A 22,882-nucleotide genomic window follows, 5' to 3' on the forward strand; every position below is an offset into this window, starting at 1 on the left:
AACTAATTCCCCTGTAACGCCATTTTGGATCCGTTCTACGTGCTCAGAACCAAAATGTAGGATACGTTGAAGCTCCTCCCACTGATAAATCATTGGTTAGTCCTAAGTCCCGCCTCTGTTTCTGATTGGCTGTGAGAGTTTGGTGGCACGTCAAACTGTTGTATATGGATAAAGAGCCGACTACATGGGATGTGAGAGACACTATTGTTTTGGCCTAGATAGTGCACTTGTGTAGTGGGTAAGGAAGGGTTTGGTATTCGGCCTCGGGTTCAGGAAGTAATTTAGATCGTAAATTACCCTAACCCTAACCCTAGAATTTTATACTGCTTAACAATATGTTTCTGCTGTAAAAGGCTGGTGTGAACAACTCACCACGTTGTGAACAATCTGTGAAACAGTACTATAGAAATGCACCACACTAGGATCTTGTACACTTTGTGCGTTGGTGCGATTTTACTGTGTTTCGTATCACAGCAGTGCGCGAGCGCAAAATCTGCAAAGCTGCTGCAGCTCACTGCTGAGGGCTTTAAAGAGCACGTGCAGACCGGAAATACATCTCTTGTTTACTTTGGCAAGCATGGTGAGGTGTCATGTACTGTTTGCTAACGGCTAATGCTATTAATAAAATATTACTGTAAATTAAAGTAAATAAAAAATATATGTAATGTCTAAAGAACATGTAATGTCTAAAAATATACTATTATTGTTATTATTCTATCATATTATTATTAATAATAATAATATATTATATAATACTTTTTTGTTTTTGTTTGTTTTTACAAAAAGAGAAAATTAAGACATTAATAAAATATCATTGTAAATTAAAGTAAATAAAAAAATATCTAATGTCTAAAGAACATATAATGTGTAAAGAAATACAATTATTGTTATTATTATTTCATATTAATAATAATAATACTAATAATATATTATACTATAATTATTATTCTTGTTTTTGTTTGTTTTTGTTTGTTTTTACAAAAAGAGAAAATTAAGACATTTTAAACTTATTTTTGACAAATAAAATGAATTAAAAAAAAAAGCTCCACACTGAGAACACCATCCTCATTGTGAAGCATGGTGGTGGAAGCATCATGTAAAAAAAATTCACAAAATAAACTTACATTTAAATTAATTATGTTAATACATTAAATAGTAAAGCTATGATAAATGTCGGTATGAAATGAATAGATGTAAGAATGAAATTAAGATTAGATGATCTGCAGGTTGATGCAGGTTTTTTTTTCTTTTCTTTTCCATCGTTCTGGTTTTTATTACTTAATTCCTTACAGACACCTTTATGACTGAATGTATTGAGCTTCATATCTACAAGTACTGCATTATCAGAACTGTTAGTCATCACATCATCCGTATATGTTACACACACCACTGCTGCTGTATATTGCACAAAAGCAAAATATTACACAATATTTTTATTTGCACTACTGTGCACTTCTCACACTTTATGTACATAACTGACCAGTCATATATTCTATTCTCATATTTAATACTCATACTGTCTATATTGTATCACATCGTCTGCACTGTCGCATATAGTCTGTATTATCTTATCTTTTGTAGTATAATGTTATTTATGTCTGTACTTTTGAGAGTCACAAACAGCTGGAACCAAATTCCTTGTGTGTCAACACACTTGGCCAATAATCCTGATTGTGATTGATTGTGATTAGGTTATTCTGCTTATTTGCAGCTGATCCAGCAATTGAGACATTTCTAGAGCAGCTAGAGGCGTCTGCCATTGCGTTAGAGGACTACGGCATATTGGTGGCGATGGTCAGTTGGATCACATGTCATTCTTTATCTTCTTATAGTTCCAAGCATGATATATTTCTTATGTGTCACATGCAAGTGGTGTGTTCTGGGAATATTCATGTTTGACCAATTTGCGTGTCTGTAGGTGAATTGCTCCAAAGAAAATGTCGCTGATTACTGCACAGAGGAAGAAATTATGAGAAAAGCATATTTATTCAGGTTTGTGTCAAGGGAAGCGTATAGCAACCAGTTTAGCACTGTTTAACATTTAACACTGAAAAATAACATAAAACGAAAAATCAATCCTAATAAGTTTCTCTGTTTCCACTCCTTGTTTTTCTCAGAGGTGCTGACGTCTTGAGAGGTTTTGAGATTGACACCATTTTTGACGTCAACGCCATCGTGTCCCATATGCTATTGTGAGTTGGGAAACTTGCCAAAAAAGTATGTATTTATTTATTTTTTATTCTGTGATAATTCAGTCCATGATGTTTGCTCTTTGCACAAAGCACGGTGCTCTTCAATGAGGTTCGCTACGTTCACACTCCGGCCGAGTTGGTTGGTGTTGAGAGGGTGGCAAAGGGAAAGAAGGACATCGTGATGGGTCACATACCAGCACTCGGGCTTCCCGGTACAATTCTTTAAAAAAAAATTTCATAATTCATATTTCTTTGACGTGTCTATAGATAACTTGTAGATTACTTATCTAGCAACTATAACCATGAATTGACATTGCACAATATATAGTAAATTTTAAACATTTCTGAGCAGAGCACCGGGCATTAATGGAGGCGGCGTTCGTGTATGGAGGAAAGTACCAGTTTGTACAGACTACCGGAGCACCTCTGCTCAAACACATGGGGTAAGTGTGAGCAGATTTTACAGATTTACAGTAAACTTTTCTCTGTTAAATCAGCCATCAAACATGTTGCTAAAATTATAAACAAAAAGGTTTTAGCCAGACAAATGTACAAAAACAAGCAGATTATATGCAGAACAGCATCCTGAAGACCTGCAAGCCATCAAGCTGATGAAAACTCTACCACCACCATGCTTTCTAAGCAGTGCTTCTATACGCAGTGTTTGTTTCCATTCAGCCTGAAAATTTCATTCGATTTGTCTGACCTCATACTATTCTTCCATTTGTGGCTTTGTGGAGTGTTTGGTAGTCCCGTGAAAAAGTTCTACCAGCTCAGCTGAGGAGCCTCTCCTCCTCTTTCTTGTTTCTCTGATTAATGAAGAAGAAAAATAGCCTCTTTTGTTACTCAAACATTAAAGTGCTGTGAAATTATTTTCTTTGCATCTTCTTTGCATGAGGTCCATTAGTGGCAGTTTGGCAGCACTGGGGCTTGACCCTCCAACCTTCCAATCAACAACCAGAGCCTTATTTATTTGAGCCACCACTGTCCTCTTAACTGAATCCTTAAACGTAAAAAAATAAATCAAGATGATTATGACAATAGCGAATAAGTGTAAAACTGCTTATTATTGCAGGATTGCTGATGTGTCCTCTGTCCAGGCGCGTCTCTGGTTCCTCCATTGCAACGCGGTGTCACAGTCTTCTGAACCGTGTCCACACACACTCATGAGACAGCCACTGAGCACCATCAACATACATGCCTTCCTTCAGCTGATGGAGGCACCGGACCTGGTGAGATACCAAACACAACCACTTAAGTTTTATTTATTTATTTATTTACTTACTTACTTACTTACTTACTTACTTACTTACTTACTTACTTACTTTCAAATCATTGTTGAGGACAGGTGGAGGCAGACATGGATCCTGAAGACGTGGACGTGATCTATAATCACCTGAACGTGCCTGTGCTGTTCCTCTTCGCTCAGACCGAGACACTGCACATGGATCGAAGCATGGCTGAGACTTTGGCCTGGAGGCTACGAGGAGAGATCGGCCTCGTCCTAATCCACAGGTGTCCAGCGCTTAACTTTAAATGTCTCCTGCACTTTAAAACTGTAGTTCCCACAGTAAAAAGTATGTAAAATTATGTATTTCATAAGTTCAAAACATTCACTTTTTACTTTTTAATACTGAACTACATTTATAAGTGGCGACTTATTTATTTATTTATTTTTCACTTTCACTTTAGTTGAAATCCTTCCACTTTTTATTTGAGTAAAAAAAAAAAAGCATGAGGGGAGAAAATATCAACCCCATTACGACAAATTTTATTATTGATTTAAACAGTGAATGTTGTGGTGAGTGTTTAAAGATGTACACATGCAGTTTGTACCATGCTTACCAAAAAAATTGTAGCCTTCAACTATCTGAACGATTAAATGTGTGTGTCTGTGTGTGTGTGTCTGTGTGTGTGTGTGTGTGTGTCTGTGTGTGTGTGTCTGTGTGTGTGTGTCTGTGTGTGTGTGTCTGTGTGTGTGTGTGTGTGTGTGTCTGTGTGTGTGTCTGTGTGTGTGTGTGTGTGTGTGTGTGTGTGTGCCTGTGGTGTCTGTGTCTGTCTGTCTGTCTGCCTGTTTGTCTGTGTGTCTGTGTGTCTGTCTGCCTGTGTGTCTGTGTCTGTGTCTGTGTGTCTGTGTGTGTGTCTGTGTGTGTGTCTGTGTGTGTGTGTGTGTGTGTCTGTGTGTGTGTCTGTCTGTCTGTCTGTCTGTCTGTCTGCCTGTGTGTCTGTGTCTGTGTCTGTGTGTCTGTGTGTGTGTGTCTGTGTGTGTGTGTGTGTGTGTGTGTGTGCGCCTGTGGTGTCTGTGTCTGTCTGTCTGTCTGCCTGTTTGTCTGTGTGTCTGTGTGTGTGTCTGCCTGTGTGTCTGCCTGTGTGTCTGTGTGTGTGTCTGCCTGTGTGTCTGTGTCTGTGTCTGTGTGTGTGTGTGTGTCTGTGTGTGTGTGTCTGTGTGTGTGTGTGTGTGTGTGTGTGTCTGTCTGTCTGTCTGTCTGCCTGTGTGTCTGTGTGTGTCTGTGTGTGTGTCTGCCTGTGTGTCTGTGTGTGTGTCTGCCTGTGTGTCTGTGTCTGTGTCTGTGTCTGTCTGTGTGTGTGTGTGTGTGTCTGTGTGTGTGTGTGTGTGTGTCTGTGTCTGTGTGTGTGTCTGTCTGTCTGTCTGCCTGTGTGTCTGTGTCTGTCTGTGTGTGTGTCTGTCTGTGTATGTGTCTGTCTGTGTGTGTGTCTGTGTCTGTGTGTGTGTGTGTGTGTCTGTGTGTGTGTCTGTCTGTGTCTGTCTGTGTGTGTCTGTCTGTGTGTGTCTGTCTGTGTGTGTCTGCGTGCGTGCGCGCGCGCGCGCATGTGTGTGTGTGTGTGTGTGTGTGTGCGGGTGTGCGGGTGCGCGTGTGCGTGTGCGTGTGTGTGTGTGTGTGTGTACTATAGGGACAATCCCAGGGTTAAAACTCCACTCCGATATAACGCTGCATATCGACTCCCACACGAGGTCAGTACTTCATCTGAGCAGAATATTTCACACAGTTTGTCTGATGTTTCACTCTGTGAGGGTTTGATCAGAACAACATCAGCCAATCGCAGCCTACTGTTAGCACTGCATTACAGTACCGATTGAAATGGGGTTTGCTCTGTCTTTGGAGAAGAATATTAAGGTGGTAGTGTGCGTATATATGTATTTACATAAAAGCAGGCAAGCTCTATTTAGATTTTGTGATTTGCAGCTTCTATCAATCAGAATTTAATTGTAGGTCAAATCTCACAGAGCTGAAATCAAATATCTGAATAAACTGACTCTCAGGAGCAAATGTGTTGGTTTTTTGGTTTATCTCAAGTACCACTGAAGTCGATCTCGGAGTTAAATTTAAAGTATCCTCGTGCAGTTCTCCTGATTTATCCTTATGTTTAACAGGGAGTGAAGTATTTTTCTTTGAAGAATGTTGAAGAAGTCTTTAACCTTATTCAAGGACAACTATTCCAAGAGGAGAAGGAAGAAGACGAAGAAGAGGGGGATGAAGATGAAGATGAGGATCACTGGGCTTCTTTAGGTGACATATTTGTAATTGAGCTAATTTGACACAGAAAAAAAGTGTGATGGATTGACATTTGATGTAGGAGGAACATTGACTTATCTGCTCTATGTACTTTAACTAGACATGTGTTTATTCCCTGTCAGATGTTTTGGATGATGAGGTGGCAGAGTCCGTGTACAGAGACCGTGGTGTAACGCTGGACGTGGAGTCCGTCTCAGAGCTCACAGCAGACACGTTCACTGCTGTAGTAACACAGAACGGCTTCACGGTGGTGCTGTTGTACATGAAATGTAAGGGATTTTGTTTTTATGGTGGTTTTAAAATGTGCCGTGGCATTAAAGTTATGTTTTTTATAAGTTATGAGAGTTATATTTTAATAAATTGTTGGATACGTTTTTTTGTCTGTCCTGTCTAGGGGACGCCGTGTCCATGGCTTTTCTGCAGTCTTATATCGAGGTTGCTGATGCACTCAAAGGTAAAGAAGATACAGATCATTATGAACATTTGAATGCATATTTTGAAATTTAAGCTTATGTGCATGTGTGTATGTGTGTGTGTTTAGGAGTGAGTGATGTCACACTGGCCTCAGTAGACTGTGGCGAGTGGACATGTGTGTGTCGTGAGCAGAATGTCTCCTCTTTCCCCTCCGTCCTGCTGTTTCGCCTGGGTGAAGACGCTCAGTTTTACAGAGGCATGATGGGAATGGAAAGCCTGTATAAATTCATTTTGCTGTGAGTCTTGCGCTAGTTTTCTTTCTTTCACACACACACACACACACACACACACACACACACACACACACACACACACACACACAAACTTTACTAGCATAAGTCATTAGCAAGTCATCAAGCACAGGCTCTACATGACTCAATATGTTCAGTGTGACCTGTTCAGAAGATATCCAGCATTTTAATGCACTAATAGCACTTTATATCATTAAGGCTCAAAGGCAAGGGTGTATGTATGTTAGGGATCTAATCTTCACTTATCATAGAATAGTTTGACTTGTGAATCATCGTCCAAGCTCTTTTATATTCACCTGCATGCTGTGTGGATTTATGCACAACCCGTACCACTAATGAAGCCACCCGAGTCTCTACCAAAGGCATTCATCTCTGTGTCATCAATCAAGCGTCTGTCAACACGGCTGGCATGCGTGCCCTTTTATCCAGTCGTAGCATTAATGTGCATCTGCATGAAACCGAGTGCTTGTTAATATATCTGGTACGCTCTCTGAGATAGCTCCTGTATTTCATTGACCTTCCCAGAAAATGGTTTTAGGCAATTGTTCGGCTTTGTCGAGTTTTTATTTGTAAGCCTATAAGGGTCTTTCTCTGTATGTATGTGAGAAAACTGTACTCTGACTTCTCTAGTTCTTTGCTCCGTTCTTCACTCCTAACACTTCATGTCTTTTATCAGCTACTCTGCATACAGTATCAAGCTGTAAAGGTGTTTCTGGAGCCAAAGCAGACAAACCTTCTTCCTATCTATTGCTTGACCCATCGAAGGCATTACAGCATTATGTGCTTGTCCCAAACACTTTGGCCGTATATCACTGTCTAGTTATGGGGCTGACAGGCATGGTGCCATGATATATCCTGATGACAGTGACCCTTATACAGCATGATTATGGTCTCTGCTACACTGCAACAATAATTCAGGAATGGTTTGAGGAACATGGAAAAAAAAGCCTTCAAGGTCCATTTGCATGCCAATTTTTTCCAGATCTCAGTCCTGTTCAGCGTCTGTGGAATGTGTCGGTCTAACAGGTCTGATCCTGTATGAAACCCCACCTTTCGGGACTTAAAGGATCTGCTGCTAAAATCTTTTTTGCCAGATACCACAGAACACCTTCAGAGGTCTTGTGGAGCCTTGATCAGAGCTGTTTTGGTGGTACATGGAGGGCCTAAATTATTATTCACAATAAGGCAGACACAAACATTAGGCCATGTGTCTCTTTTTAAGGACGTACACAACCCAATCATGATGGATAATACAAAAATGTACAAATTCAGAATATAAATCATATGAATGGTTTTTAAATTCATTGCAACCGGATGTTAATGTCTGTATAAAAGCAACATCACAATTGTACCTACGGTAAAATCTGAGCCATGCTGATAATCCTAAAATAGCACTCTGGCGGTTGGGATTTACGCTTAATTAAGTGATGAAATTAATTACTTAATAAATTTATCCATTCATTCGTTCATTTTTATTAAGCGCTTAATCTCATTCTTGCTGTAGTCAATTCGGACTAGCGGAAATTTGGTGTGAGGTGAAGATGAATGGGATTGGCAGTCTTTAGCAGAGCACCTCACTTACACACACACACACACACACACACACACACACACACACACACACACACACACACTGAGTCACTCATCATTTCAGCAGACACGCACACACACTTCAGCACGACGTCTACTTCTTCAGTGTCCTCTGGCTCCATTGTCTCCATTTTCCTTCCACAACAACAAAGATATGAACATAAGACGTAACGACGTTGGGAATCATTTCACAAATACCAACACGCTACTTATAGTAAATTTAGACTAACCGCTCTGCTGATTGCTTTACATAGCTTCAGAATAACATTTCAAATATCTTTATTCGAAGCTTGAAATTGAAATTTGAGGAGAAGAACATTCCTGATTGTCTGATTGCGCCGGTATGTTACATTTGCCTCGTCAACCTACCCAGAGAAAGTATATAGAGAGTATATCTACGCCAGAGAAAAAATCTGCTTCAGCTCAATTCCAAATATTAGATCATAAAAATCAGGTATGAAAATATTGAACTTGGGTAAAAAAAATGCAGATAAAGAGAGATGTGGAATAGTTTTAGAGCGAGTCTGGCAGGGGAAAAAACGAAAAGTCTTCATCTAGGAAGTCTGTTGAAAAGGTAAATATTATGATGCCTGGTATTTAATTATGATCAAAAAGCTTGATATCGGGTTTAATGATTTCCCAGAACTTCACGAGAGACACAGCTGGACTATTAACCATCATAGCTGTCAAATTCATTTTCTTTAAACGTGTCGTCTTAATGAATAAACATAAAATAATTGGTCAGTTTTTAATAATTAATGGTTAAATTTATTACACACATACTGAACGATTGAGAAAATAAATATAAATCCACAGACAGTCTGATTTTCCAGCTTCTGACAGCTGAAAAGTGGAGAAAATGTATTATTATTATTATTATTATTATTATTATTATTATTATTATTATTTCTTGCAATAAATTCATGGTAATGTGTCTCTGTTTACAAATGATGACTCAAGCAGCTCCATCAATCTGCTTTTCTTAATTATTTTATTGCCAGCCAGAGAAACTTATTCAATTCGATAGAAACTAGAGACACAAATTTGCGGTTGTTTTCAAGGCTCAGAGAAAATGGCTGTTTTACCAGAACGCATTAAACTTCTGCAGGATAATCTGGAGTTCATAAAACATGCTGTGTTTAGCGACCGGCAATCTTGTAAGGCGGTTTAAATGAAACACCCGACTATACGTTGTAGTGAAGGTACAAGATGTGATAAATAGTTAATGGTCCCATGGAGACATTTTACAGAATGTTTAAAGCTTTTAGTGAGCAATTCAGTGAATAAAATACAGGAATTTTAAATACTCAATTAAAAGTGCAAGTCATCACTTAAGAAAGGTTTTGGACTCTTCGGTTTGATTCACACGGATTTTATGATTCAGACACGGTGATACATCCTCAGCCCTGTCATCTGCTCCGACCCCATGATGATTCATCGAAGTGATCTGTGTGTTCTCTGTAATTATCTGCTTGGACCTTTTAAAAGCCAGCGTCCTCTCGAAAGCAGGGTCAATACCGAGTCTAGACTCGTGCGCTGAAGCCTCTTAACATGATGTATGGCAGGATCATAAAATCTTATCACGCAGAATAAAATGGGTTCATACGGTTATGGATTTTGATGTGTTTCGTATCCATTATCCGTTACTTGTGTTTACTGGAGAGTGTGTGGGCTTTTTGTATAACTTAACCGGGCTAGAGGGATGTTTTTGTTTGTGCTGTTATCTGTTGAATTGTGCATCATTTACATGTGTACATTACTATGTTTAGCTTTGCGTCAATTCACTTAATCTCTCATTTTCTTGCGTGTGCGTCCGCAGGAGTCATCTGTCCGTCCCTCTCTTTTTGTCCTCCTCGGATGAAGTCCTGTCATTTCTGGAAGGAGAGCTGTATAACAGACACTCTTCTCTCACGCCCATCCGAGTGCTCGGTCTTTTCACGCCCGAAGATCCGGGTATGATGCGAACAACTAAACATCCTGATATTTGTTTAGCAAGATGCTTCATTTAGCATACCTGATTCTAGTAATCATATTATTCCTGAGGCTGCATCTCAAAACCACTTTAGATTGTTATCACAGAATGTGTGTTTTACTGCAACTGCTATGTTTATCGATTTGGGAAACAAAGCTAAACAGCTTGTGTATACAAAGTTGTTGTGGAACTTAGTGTGGTGCAGCAGATCTTACCTTGTTTACTTCTCAGTTTTTCACATCCTCTCGACTGTTACAGATGTGGCCATTTTTGAAGAAGCAGCGAAATACCTGAGGGGCGAAATGATTCTGGGACTGTTTCAGCACAACGAGGCTAAAAAATGGTATTGACCGCATATTTACACAGCCTGTGAGAGTGCTGAATGTGAGATGCGAGAGTGCTGAATGTGAGATGCGAGAGTGCTGAATGTGAGATGCGAGAGTGCTGAATGTGAGATGCGAGAGTGCTGAATGTGAGATGCGAGAGTGCTGAATGTGAGATGCGAGAGTGCTGAATGTGAGATGCGAAAGTGCTTAATGTGAGATGCTAGAGTGCTGAATGTGAGATGCGAAAGTGCTGAATATGAGATGCGAAAGTGCTGAATGATGCAAGAGTGCTGAATGTGAGATGGTAGAGTGAGGAATGTGAGATGCAAAAGTGCTTAATGTGAGATGCAAGAGTGCTGAATGTGAGATGGTAGAGTGAGGAATGTGAGATGCAAAAGTGTTGAATGATGCAAGAGTGCTGAATGTGAGATGCGAAAGTGCTGAATGATACGAGAGTGCTGAATGTGAGATGCGAGAGTGAGGAATGTGAGATGCGAAAGTGCTGAATGTGAGATGCGAAAGTGCTGAATGATGCGAGAGTGCTGAATGTGAGATGCGAGAGTGCTGAATGTGAGATGCGAAAGTGCTGAATGTGAGATGCGAAAGTGCTGAATGTGAGATGCGAAAGTGCTGAATGATACGAGAGTGCTGAATGTGAGATGCGAGAGTGAGGAATGTGAGATGCGAAAGTGCTGAATGTGAGATGCGAAAGTGCTGAATGATGCGAGAGTGCTGAATGTGAGATGCGAGAGTGCTGAATGTGAGATGCGAAAGTGCTGAATGGTGAGAGAGTGCTGAATGTGAGATGCGAAAGTGCTGATTTGAGATGCGAAAGTGAGGAATGTGAGATGCGAGAGTGCTGAATGTGAGATGCAAAAGTCCTGAATGATGCGAGAGTGCCGAATTTGAGATGCGAAAGTGAGGAATGTGAGATGCGAGAGTGCTGAATGTGAGATGCGAAAGTGCTGAATGATGTAAAAGTGAGGAATGTGAGATGCGAGAGTGCTGAATGTGAGATGCGAGAGTGAGGAATGTGAGATGCGAGAGTGCTGAATGATGCGAGAGTGCTGAATGATGCGAGAGTGCTGAATGATGCGAGAGTGCTGAATGATGCGAGAGTGCTGAATGTGAGATGCGAGAGTGCTGAATGTGAGATGCAAAAGTGCTGAATGATGCGAGAGTGCTGAATGTCAGATGCGAAAGTGCTGAATTTGAGAATGAGGAAAGTGAGGAATGTGACATGCGAGATTGCTGAATGTGAGATGCGAAAGTGAGGAATGTGACATGCGAGAGTGCTGAATGTGAGATGCGAAAGTGCTGAATGTGAGATGCGAAAGTGCTGAATTTGAGAGTGAGGAAAGTGAGGAATGTGACATGCGAGATTGCTGAATGTGAGATGCGAAAGTGAGGAATGTGACATGCGAGAGTGCTGAATGTGAGATGCGAAAGTGCTGAATGTGAGATGCGAAAGTGCTGAATTTGAGAGTGAGGAAAGTGAGGAATGTGACATGCGAGATTGCTGAATGTGAGATGCGAAAGTGAGGAATGTGACATGCGAGAGTGCTGAATGTGAGATGTGAGAGTGCTGAGTGTGAATTGTGAGAGTGCTCAGTGTGAATTGTGAGAGTGCTGAATATAAGATCTGAGAGTAATGAATGAAATTTGTGAGAGCGCTGAAAATAAGATGAGAGCCTTAAATGTTAGATGTGAAAGCGTTGGTTGCCAGATGTGAGAGTGAAGCGATAGGCGACTGTGTTACATTTTAGAATGCAAATGCTTTGCTGTGTGCTATGCAACAGTGAGTTCTTTTACTTATCGGTTGGAATGCTAGACAGAGCTGCGAATGTGGATGTGCAGGACTGCATGTGAGACGTGAAAGCGCTGAAAGTTTATTTATTTATTTATGTATTTTTGTTTCAGGTCTCATGAGCATTCTGTGATGTTGCCTGCTATTCTGGTGTCTTATGGCCCTGGAGTTCAGAGAAAAGTTCATTCCCTTCTTTTCTCCACATTACAGGAAACGATCTCGCACATCAGGAGAGCGACACGTGATACTTTTGTAAGAACCAATTTATTCGTGAGTCACATCATTGTTCTGAATCTTTTTGGCCTTTTGAACCTTTTCCTCTGCTCATATATATAATCATTTGCTGCTATTTAATCTGCGCAACATTATAGCATTTATTGGCAAAGCCAGAGGGTTTGAATCTCTTTGAAAGTTTCTTGGAAAAATCCTTATTTTATTGTAGCACTTAATGAAAACAAAGTCTGCTTTGAAGAAGACAAAATCTCTGCTGATTCATTACAAAAGCGGAAAAAAAAGCCAACATGCTAGTCGTGACGTAAACGGAAGCAAAGTTCTAGATTATCGCTGTGATTTGGTTTTTTTTTATCTAATCTGTTTTTCATACCATAAACTTTTTTAAAGTGGATTTAAAAAGTCTACACAGCTTTGTTAAATAAACGTCACTTTCTCTTTATTTTTTCTATCTTTAATGTGATTTGGCAAAACGTTTGTGGGAAGCGAAAAAGATAAACACATTCTGGTTGCACAAGAATTCACAACTTTTATCATAACTTTATTAAAACACATTTGGCGTGTAACACAGCACTCAGTCTTTCTGGGTAAGAGGCTTACCACTTTCGCACATCTTGATTTTATTCCCCTGTTCCTTGCAAAAATGTTCCAACTCTATCAACCCGTAGGTTTGTAATAGGATTTAGATCTAGGCTCTTTTTGGGCCTATTGATCATCTTCTGAAACCATTCCTTTGTTGACTCCGTGGATGAGTCTTTGGCTCATCGTTGTGCTGTGAGGTGGATTTTCTCTTCATTTTCATCTGTCTAAGGGCCTTTTTACACCTGGTCACTTCATGTGTGTTCTCTGATCCGATATCTATCTGATTTGTTAAAACTGTACCATTTACAATAGGCCACATAAATGCGTCTCGGCGGATCGGATATCGATCTGATCTTTCTACTCCCGCCCAATATGCAAATATATTTTACCTCATTTCCGGGGTAATTGAAATGGAACACGCTTTGGTGTATGCGGTTGCTACCAAAAACAGCATTTACTGTTTGCTGCATTTTCATTGGCAGCAGCAGTGCATTTTAAGACCCAACGAAACACCTGGGTGAAAGATCGGAGCCAACGCCGGTGGGAAAACATATTTGTTTCTGGCGCGATGCACGATTCGCGAGTCACATGCGTTACGCACTTCGGTTTGGGAGGAGTATAGCGCTGATGTACGTGGCTTGAACAACCACATTCATTTACACCTGTCCAGTTTCATCTGAAATGCGTCCCAGACCTCCTCCTGAAGTGGTTTGAGCGATCGGATTTATATCCGTCTCGAAACCGTTTCGGAGGGCATTTAGACTTGGTCTTTTTACCATCGGATAGCTATCTGATCACAGAAAATGCATGAAGTGACCAGGTGTAAAAAACCCCTAACAGAGGCCTGGAGGTTTTGTGCCAAAATAGATTGGATTTATCTCTCTATCTTGACTGGAGCTCCAGTCTTAGCTCCAGTCTCCCCTGTAGCGTGATGCTGCCACCACCATGCTTTACTGTGTTTATAGTGTTCTCTGTGTGATGATATTTTGTTTTTATATAAATTACATCTTTAGGATTTTATCGACGTCATTCTAGACGTTTCTATAGACAAATCTTATCTATATATGGGGGTTTAATCAGAATCACTTCACTACTGATTAAAGGTCTGATAAGTTCCTGTTGATTATCTGTGGGGTTTTTTTTTCCATTCTTAACACCCTTCTTAACACTTAACACAGATCTATGTTTCAGTATTAAAGGGGTGTGTAAACTTGTTTTTCTTTTCTTTTCTTTTAAATTTTATTGGATAACGTATTACAATAACAGTGGAAAAAACCTATTTAATTTTAACATGGGTGTGTAGACTTTTTAGCACAGATCAATCGATTTAACATATCCTGTTTATTATCTTTTTTTGCCCGCAAAGTGACCGCAGCACCCGCATGCATCTGTATTTCCTTTCTCTTTGTCGTTGCTCTGCACTCTCACTGTGACCAGCCTGAACTGACGGTGGAGAACCTGCCATGGTACGTGGAGCTCAGGAAGCCTCTGCTGATAATGTTTGTTGGGGGAGAAGAAAGTCCAGAGACTTTGCAGTCTCTTGAGGAGATGAGAAAAGCTGAGACATCCGGGCAGCTGGAGTCATCACTGCCTTGCTGGATCCACCTGTAAGGGTTATTAATATACATACATATATATATATATATATATATATATATATATATATATATATATATATATATATATATACACACACATATATACATATATATGTGTGTGTATATATATATATATATATATATATATATATATATATATATATACATACATATATATATATATATATGTATGTATGTTGATTTCTGTGTGAAGTTAATAATAATTAAAAAAAAACAACCACCATTTTTTTTTTCCGAGTCCTTAAACCAAATCCTTATTTACTTGTTTGTGTTTTGTCACAGGGGTCGCACACCGGCTGGAAGGGCCATCTTAGAGACGTATCTTAGCTACGTTCCTCCGCTCCCTGCTTTGGTGCTGTCACAGCTGAGCTCAGGTGGAGAAGTGTATCACTTCCCCACAGAGCGTCCTCTGCTGGCTGAAAATATCATTCAGTGGCTGCGGCGGATAGAAAACCAGCAGGAGGAGGCTGCAGGTGAGCTGCATGAGTGCCTCCAGGCTTTGCTAACTTTGCTAATGTTCGTGATTTAAAAATATAAAAGACATAGAAAAATAGAATTGAATTGTTATATGTATTTTTGGGTTTTGGTTGCTGTTTAATAAATCACTTTGAATATGGTTATACAAATCAAAATATATGCTGAAATTCTACCCTTGAGTTAGCAGTCTAACCTCTCAGCTATAAGGTTGTTATTGTTGGAGTTCATGGAGAGTGTGAGAGTATTTTTAAAGTGCATATTTATTCTTTATTCTCCCGGTATTCCCGTCAAATAATTTGTTGTTTTAATTTAAAATTGCAAATTCAGGGGTATAGTTCTTGATAAGTGATGCAATGAAAACATTTCTGGGTACAGGATTCGGTCTTTATGCGCTACCCATGTGAATAACAGGCATTCACACATCTCTTATTCACTCTATTCATTCCGATCCCTTGCGCATTCGCTAACACAATCGCCATTGTCTTTCTGACAAAAAAACTTATTTCTCAGCTATGCCAACATTCTGCAGATCCAAACAGTACTCTTCTCCTGTCAGCCCCCCAACAAATAGCTGTTAAAAGCCAAGATGCCCTCCTGTACCATGCCATCTGCTTCCTATGAGGTTGGAGTAGCTACATCCCTTAATTGTGTCTGATCATTTCCAGCCATTTTCCTGAAACCCTCCAGCTCCTGTGGCCGCATCCTTTCGGGTTTGGCGTGCCAACCCGCAGTAATTAAGGGGCATACTTTCATTCATCCGTCATTTTAAATGGGGGTTTTACCACCGTACTTGAGCCAGTCTGTCTACAGACTCTACTCTTACCTGCTGCTGAAATACAAACATCTGTCTACACTGTGTGCTGTACTTTGTCCCAGACGTTCTGGGGTAATGGCTGCTGACATTTCCTTGAGTGCCAGTTTAAAAACACATGATCACCACCCAGTCATGAGTCTTAAGTGTGAGCGTGCATCCTGGCACCTAGCGATTATACACCTTGACGTTACTTGGTTCTCTTTTGGTAAGAGATTATAAAGTTCAGTGATGGACTGCATGTCAGTGAGACAGTGTAAAGCCAAACCCAGTGTTATACTAGCAGACTTTCTCCAATCAGTTTTTCCACATTTTGTATTGTTACATTCTGGAATTAAACTTGACATGACTGGGATTTTGCCTTTTGATTAACAAAACATTTTTTTACTGTGAGACAAATTGTAAACAAAAAAGGCAGACATTTGTTAGACATAATTTCTTCCTTGGGTCAGTAAACATCACTGGCTGCGTTTATGGTATGCTTCTTAGGTATGTCTCTGTTAGCTTTGCACATCTGGATCTTCATATTGTTGCACATTATTCTTGCCAAATTTCTCTGTCATATTTGAATGGAGACGGTTGCTGAACAGTGCTGATCATGGCTTGGTAAAAATTCTCAATCAGCATGAGATCTGGGCTTCGACTAACATATTATTGGTTTGGAAACTTTCCACTGTAGCTTTAACTTTATTCCGCGTTTTGAAAGGGAACCATCAGCCCAGCGTCAAGTCTCTTGCAGACTGAAGCAGCCCTTCATTTCAATATTTTGCCATGTTGCCCTCAACCCTGACCATTTCTTTTTTTAGTCTCTGCTGATTAAAAGTTATTCACAATGTATAACGCTACCTCCTCCATTCTTCACTTTAGGGTCGGTGTCGATAAATGACTACCTCATTTAGGTTCTTCATTTTTCAAGGATTATTGCTCTTTTGGATGGGCATAAAAAGCATCTACACTATGTTATGCTACCACCATCATGCTTCACTTTGGGAATGATGTTGAGCAAAGACAAACATTTACTTTCTTGATTTTGAACCACTCAACGGTAGCTTTTTGAACATTTTGGTTCATTGTGCTGTTAGAAGGTGAACCTTCTGCCCAGACTCATGTCCCTTGTAGACTGGGGGAAGGCCTTTCTGTCTGATATTTTGCTATATTGCCCTCAGCGCTGACCTTTTAACCAGTACATGCTGATTAAAAAAACGCATACACACAACGTGACGCTACCACCACCATGCTTCATGGTGGGAATGGTGTGATGGTTGAGACAATGCTGGGTTTCTGAAAAAAAGTAGGCCAAAATTAAATTTTTGATCTTATCACATTAAAAAAAACCTTTATCCACATGTTAGTCCTTTATCCATAAAGTTATTTTATACTTTTTTCATTGATTCTTTTCACCACACTTCCATAAACCCCGTCTTGTGCTCTTTACAGGTTACGATTATATAATACCCTCAGTTCTTGGTCAGTGAGTTTTGGTGGATACTTTACATTGGTGCCTGAGTTGTGATTGAGCTAAGTTCTTTGTGCTGGACTTGTTTTGATAATTCTGTAGCCTTCATGGTGCTTTTTTTTTATTGCCGTCATGTTACGACTTAATTGAATGATAATTATGTGGAAACAGTCACAGTCTAGATCTGTTTTTTATTTGTAATATAGAATCTTATATATATAATCTTATATAATGGGCCAGTGGCGGTTCAAGTGGTTAAGGCTCTGGGTTGCTGATCGAAGGATTGTAGTTCAAGAACCAGCACTTCCAAGATGCTACTGCTGGGCCCCTGTGCAAGGCTCTTAACCCACCCGATCCAGGGGTGCTGTATTAGATTAGATTAGATTAGATTAGATTAGATTCAACTTTATTGTCATTACACATGTACAAGTACAAGGCAAAGAAATGCAGTATCATGGCCAACCCTGCGCTCTGACCCTAACTTGCAAAAGTTGGGATATGCGATGAAATAATTTCACTTTGCTATTATTGTATATGCGCCAAAATAAAGGCTTCTGTTTTGTTCTATCTATTAATCTTGCTCGAGTTCATCTGACTTGCAGGTTATAACAGAAAAAAATGTAAAATTGTTATTTTTCGCAAGGCACTTTTATCAGAATCTTATCTAAGCACATAGCTATTGAAGTAGCTGGCAATGACTCTTATGACTCTGACTCTTGCAAGATAAGACACCTACACATGGAACAAGAGCGAGAATGAGTCCAGATTAAAGTAGAGATCCATGACATTTAAAGCCATGTAATCATGACTGACCTTCTCTCCTTTTGTTTAACGTGAGCACTGGATGTTCCTTTCATACAAACCCTGTGCCATCTGTCACACGTTCCTCTCACTCTTGTTGATCCACTTGCAGCTCTGAAACTCATGGAAACTTGTTTTCATTTCCCATCTCCTTAAATCTAATGACAGTTTAGGTCCCGTTCAGATTTATCGTCTTTCATGCTCTCGTTGCGTATTTACATGTTTCGTAGGCCATTTGGATTCAGATATTTGATTCACATCTCTCTGAACATTTTCCAGTAAAGCACTTTTGGCCTTGCTGGCATATTCTTCCTCCTGCCGGCTCACAGTTAGTTCCCAGCAATGAGACGTTTGGCTTTCTGAGCTTGACAGGAATTAAGATGAGGCCAGTTTTAAAGTAATTTCTTTACCAGCATGACTGGAACTATGCTCTAAACGTGCTTTCCGAACAATGAGGTAGAAAAGACAATGTTAGCTTTTCACTTGGTGTGTGTTAAAGGAGCAGAATTGACCTCAAATCAAATAGAAACCATTTCCTCTCTTTTTTTTTTCATCCTAATGTAGGCAGACAGTCCGGATCTGGACATTTGGTGTGCACAGTTGCCTTATTTAGTTTTGCTCTGGTGCTTCAAATCTAAGCTACCAGCTTAGCGTTTCTCAAAATGTATGTTTATCTCATTATAAACAGCTTTGTCTAGACGTACGATATTATCTCTTGCACTATATTACATGATGTTATCTAGGAACATGGATGAAAAATGCAACAGAGCTTTTCGTTAACTCAGATAAGAGTCATGGCCCAAAGTTGACGATAACCTAGCCTCTGTTTTACACATATTTTAAACGAATAAATAGCGATAATAAATCAGCAGTTGCTGTTTGTTCTCATTGTTGAAGTATGTTCAGGTACAGCTGATTTTACATTTATCTCTGTCTGCAGAATAATCTCAATTTTTCAGTAATGCAGCTCATCCACTGCAGTACATCAGCTGCTCATATAAACTCCTTTTTCTTTTGTCCTAAATGAATGGCTAATTCATGGAATTAGGATTATAGAGAATAATTTCATTAAGAGAATCATTTCAAGAGTCATATTAACGCATTGTCTTTGCATTTCAATGCTGCACCATGAATCAGTATTTTATCAGGCTCTTTTGTATTGCTTATGCCACATTGCTATGTTTTCTTTTTTTTTCTTCTTCTTCTTTTCTTTTTTCTTTTTTTTCTTGGTCAGAATTCTTTTTGAAGAGTTTCTGACAATTCTCTTATTTCTCGTTTTTTTATTTTTGTTTTTTTTTAGGTGTGATTCCAGATAAATCTTGGCATCCCCCCGTACCGTTTTATGACTTTCTGGCCATTATGGATGAAGAGGCGCCGGGATACGCGGCTCAGCAGCGCCCTAAAGCAAAGCCTGTTGGGAAAAAGGGGGAAGGAGATCAGGAGACACAACATGCAGGAAGAGAAACAGATTTCAAACCTCAAACAGGTCCTCATCATACTGAACTATAGACTTATAGACTTTTCTCATGGTACCTCTTCACAGATGACTAAAAGGAGTCCCGGCGGTATTTATATCAGTCTAAATGAAAGACAGGAAAAACGGCATTTAAACCTAAAGTCTATTTACATTATTTACTGCTGTTCTTTCTCAGGTCAGATGCATTGCATACCGCCATTTTCAGATGAACCATATATGGCAGTTAGGCTGTAGCTTTATTATATTCAATTTATTACGATTGTGTATTATTTATATATTTATTTTTTAAAATAATTTTAGCATTTTCTACAATGTCATATTACACTTTTTTATCATGCAGTCCCTTCTTGGCTGATTTGTACAGAAAAGCTGAGATACAGTAACAGTGTATTCCTGTAATTCGACATGTTTGTCATTTGATGAGAAGCTGCAGTTTTACTGATTGAATCAAGGCCGATTTTCAATCGTCCTCTCTTCGTGCTGTTCTGCTTCTGCTATCGAACGCAACATAACAAACCTGTGTTTCATTTCCTATCCTGTAAAAGTTGAGTGTCTTTAAAATAGGAGACGGGGAAAAAAACAGCAATCAAAAGAGTAGGAAAAAAGGAAAGGCTTTTATACACGTCATGCTTTTTTCCAATAAAATTCCAAGTATGAGACCATATTAAAAAGGAAATTTGGCTTTCTTTTGGATTACTTTGTGCTCTTTTAGTCCTAAAACCCAGAAATACGTTTTCAGTTTCTTCAGCCTCAAATCAGTGGTGTTTTTGGTTAGATGCCTGACATAAGGAAACAAAACTGTATTTACTGTTAAATTTGTTTCATTTTCATACATATTTATTTCATATTTATGTACATGTCCAGATTCTTTATTTGTATTTTTATTTTTATTTTTGTGGAAATACAAATACAAGTAAAACCATTATAAGTGAATAAATAAATAAATAAAAAGATTTTATATACAGTTTATATATATATATTTTATATTTCTGTGTATTCTTAAAGCTCATCATAAAAACCTGCCATTTTAACAGGGGTGTGTAAACTTTTCTTTGGGCTCATGTAATTTGAAGTTGATTTGTCTCAACATGTATATTGTCGAAAAATATTTTTTAAAAGTACTTTATATTTTGTATATTTTCTCACAACACTCGCAACTAAATGCGAGGGGAGCGTGTTGTGGCAGAGAGTGCTTATAAAATCACTGAGACATTGAAGCATACAACTGAAATGCACAGATCACCCTTGAGTTTATCAAAAAACATCAGTTCTCTCTTCTGGGGCTGGAGAGTGGGGTAGAGAAGAGAGTGAGAAACAGCAACATCGCAAACCAGATGGTAATAAAACCACAGAGGAGCAGCTGTACAGGATTGAATTACTTCATGTTATCCCAATATCATTCAGCCCGAGCTAAATACGGGAACGTTTATTAGTCAACAGCAATAAAAAGCAAATTAAACTAAACAAACGGCAAGCTGTAAGTAATGTTCTAAAAGATCATATTACAAAACATTTGTATTTGTCTTTTTACAATGAGTCAGCACTTCTGTCCTGGCCCCTGTCATGCTACGCTGTCACTCCACAAACAAACTAAGGAGTGGTGGGAAACAGTGTGTTTGTACCTTTTGCCATCAGTTATTATCAGTTATGGCCCTGAAAGGAAAAGTAAAATGAAAAATTTGTTTTAGTAAAACAAACAGCAGTAGTCAAACAGCTGACGAAAAAAGTTTTATTCCCTAAGTTGTATATGAGTTGAAGTGTAATCCTTCCTCACACTTCTGGGGTTGGGGGTTTGATGCCAGACTCCGCTCTGAGTGGACATTGCATGTTCTCCCTATTCTTCAGTTTTGCCCTGTGATGAGTTGGCACCACATTCAGGGTGTCCAAAGGCTCAAGGCTCCCTGTGATCCTGTGTAGGATAAACAGTATTGAAGATGGATGGATGGATTAGAGGTCTTCACGGGTCAACTTGGATCCGAAAACCTGAGGTCCGACCCGAGACCCGAGCGGGTTCGGGTCTAAAAGTTTCACGTGTGCCTCAGACACGGGTCATGTATAATAATAGCGGCATCGGGTCTCGGGTAATTTAAAATTAATGTGTTTTTACCGAACAGACCCGAGAAGACCCGAACTACTGTATCTCGTGTGTGTGCATCGACTCAAGTCCTTTTCCAACCTCTTCTCCGTTTACCAAGTCCGCTTGCGACGTGTGGCTGGCGACGTGTGGCTTGCGACGTGTGGCTGGCGACGTGTGGCCGGCGACGTGTGGCCGGCGACGTGTGGCTGGCGACGTGTGGCTGGCGGTAAGCTAATTTTCGTTGAAACAGACCTGTCAATCAATTTTGAATCCACTCTGTAGCGGTTATTTTAGTGTAGAGTTATGCAACATTCGGGTCTAGTCGGGTTAAAAAATAATTGCCAACGGGTCGGGTCAGACTCGTGTCTAATTTTTTTAGGGTTTGTCTCGGGTCAGGTCTTTCTGTAAAAAAAAAAAACTAAATTATTCGGGTAAAAAGTGATTCGGGTCACTTCGGGTCGGGTACATTTCTTTAGACCCGAGAAGACCTCTAGGATGGTTGGATGAATGGATGGATGGATGAATGGATGGATGAATGGATGGGCACGAGGCAGCGGTTAGGATTTGAAGCTTGTAGGACAAAGAAAGACTCGATTCAGCTTTTAGGTAGTAGTAGTTTACTAGGTACTAGTTTGTTTAATGTTATATGGAAAGTACAACTAACTAAATACTAAATTTATTTGAAAAAATGTAAACGAGGTATATTTGCATGCAGGATAAGAAAAAAATCAAAATCAAAATCTGTAATTGAGGACAATTAGGAAACTTGAGCATGAGTTTAAGAAACTGTCATGCTGGGGCTTATTTTATCCTGCTATTCAACGCTGGTTAGAAAAAGAAAAAACAAGATTGAATTTGATTTCCTTTTACAGTAAGCTACAGGGTTTTGTAGTTTACTGACTAAGAAGGTAAAAAAGAAACTACTTATCATCTATGTTTGCCTTTCAGTTACATTCTAATCTGCTTTGGCTGTATTTTAGAATTTACAAGTTTGTAGAGGTCAAAAATGATCCCCCTCCAAATGATACTCATGAAAAGTAAAATGTCATGTAGGCACAAATGAAATGTCTCATAGACAAGAGTGAGCTTATTTAGCCCACCACGAGTCTCTGTATCTAGTTTTTCTCATCTGCAACTGCCTAAAAATGGAATTGGCTAGACCACTAAAAGATGCCTAAGATAAAGAGAGAAAAAAAGCACTGC

General features: G+C 39.4%; 1 protein-coding gene across 2 annotated transcripts; it reads left to right on the plus strand.

Moving 5' to 3' along the window:
- The first annotated feature begins 208 nt into the window (after positions 1–208).
- txndc16 (thioredoxin domain containing 16) lies at positions 209–20,459 on the plus strand. Of its 2 annotated transcripts, none has more exons than XM_047821488.1 (19): positions 209–580; positions 1,712–1,794; positions 1,919–1,992; positions 2,118–2,192; positions 2,283–2,404; positions 2,545–2,635; positions 3,268–3,424; positions 3,541–3,707; positions 5,106–5,166; positions 5,587–5,722; positions 5,851–5,997; positions 6,123–6,182; positions 6,270–6,438; positions 9,863–9,996; positions 10,274–10,358; positions 12,262–12,418; positions 14,399–14,568; positions 14,863–15,053; positions 19,426–20,459. In XM_047821488.1, the coding sequence occupies exons 1-19, from the start codon at positions 409–411 to the stop codon at positions 19,632–19,634; spliced, it is 2,460 nt and encodes an 819-aa protein (XP_047677444.1). In that variant the 5' UTR covers positions 209–408; the 3' UTR covers positions 19,635–20,459. The 2 variants fall into 2 exon arrangements, with proteins under 2 accessions (XP_047677444.1, XP_027015944.2); XM_027160143.2 differs by having other exon boundaries at positions 211–580; positions 12,262–12,400.
- The last annotated feature ends 2,423 nt before the right edge of the window (positions 20,460–22,882 follow it).

Source organism: Tachysurus fulvidraco, chromosome 12 (genome assembly GCF_022655615.1).
Source record: "Tachysurus fulvidraco isolate hzauxx_2018 chromosome 12, HZAU_PFXX_2.0, whole genome shotgun sequence".
In the NCBI taxonomy this organism is placed as follows: Eukaryota; Metazoa; Chordata; class Actinopteri; order Siluriformes; family Bagridae; genus Tachysurus; species Tachysurus fulvidraco.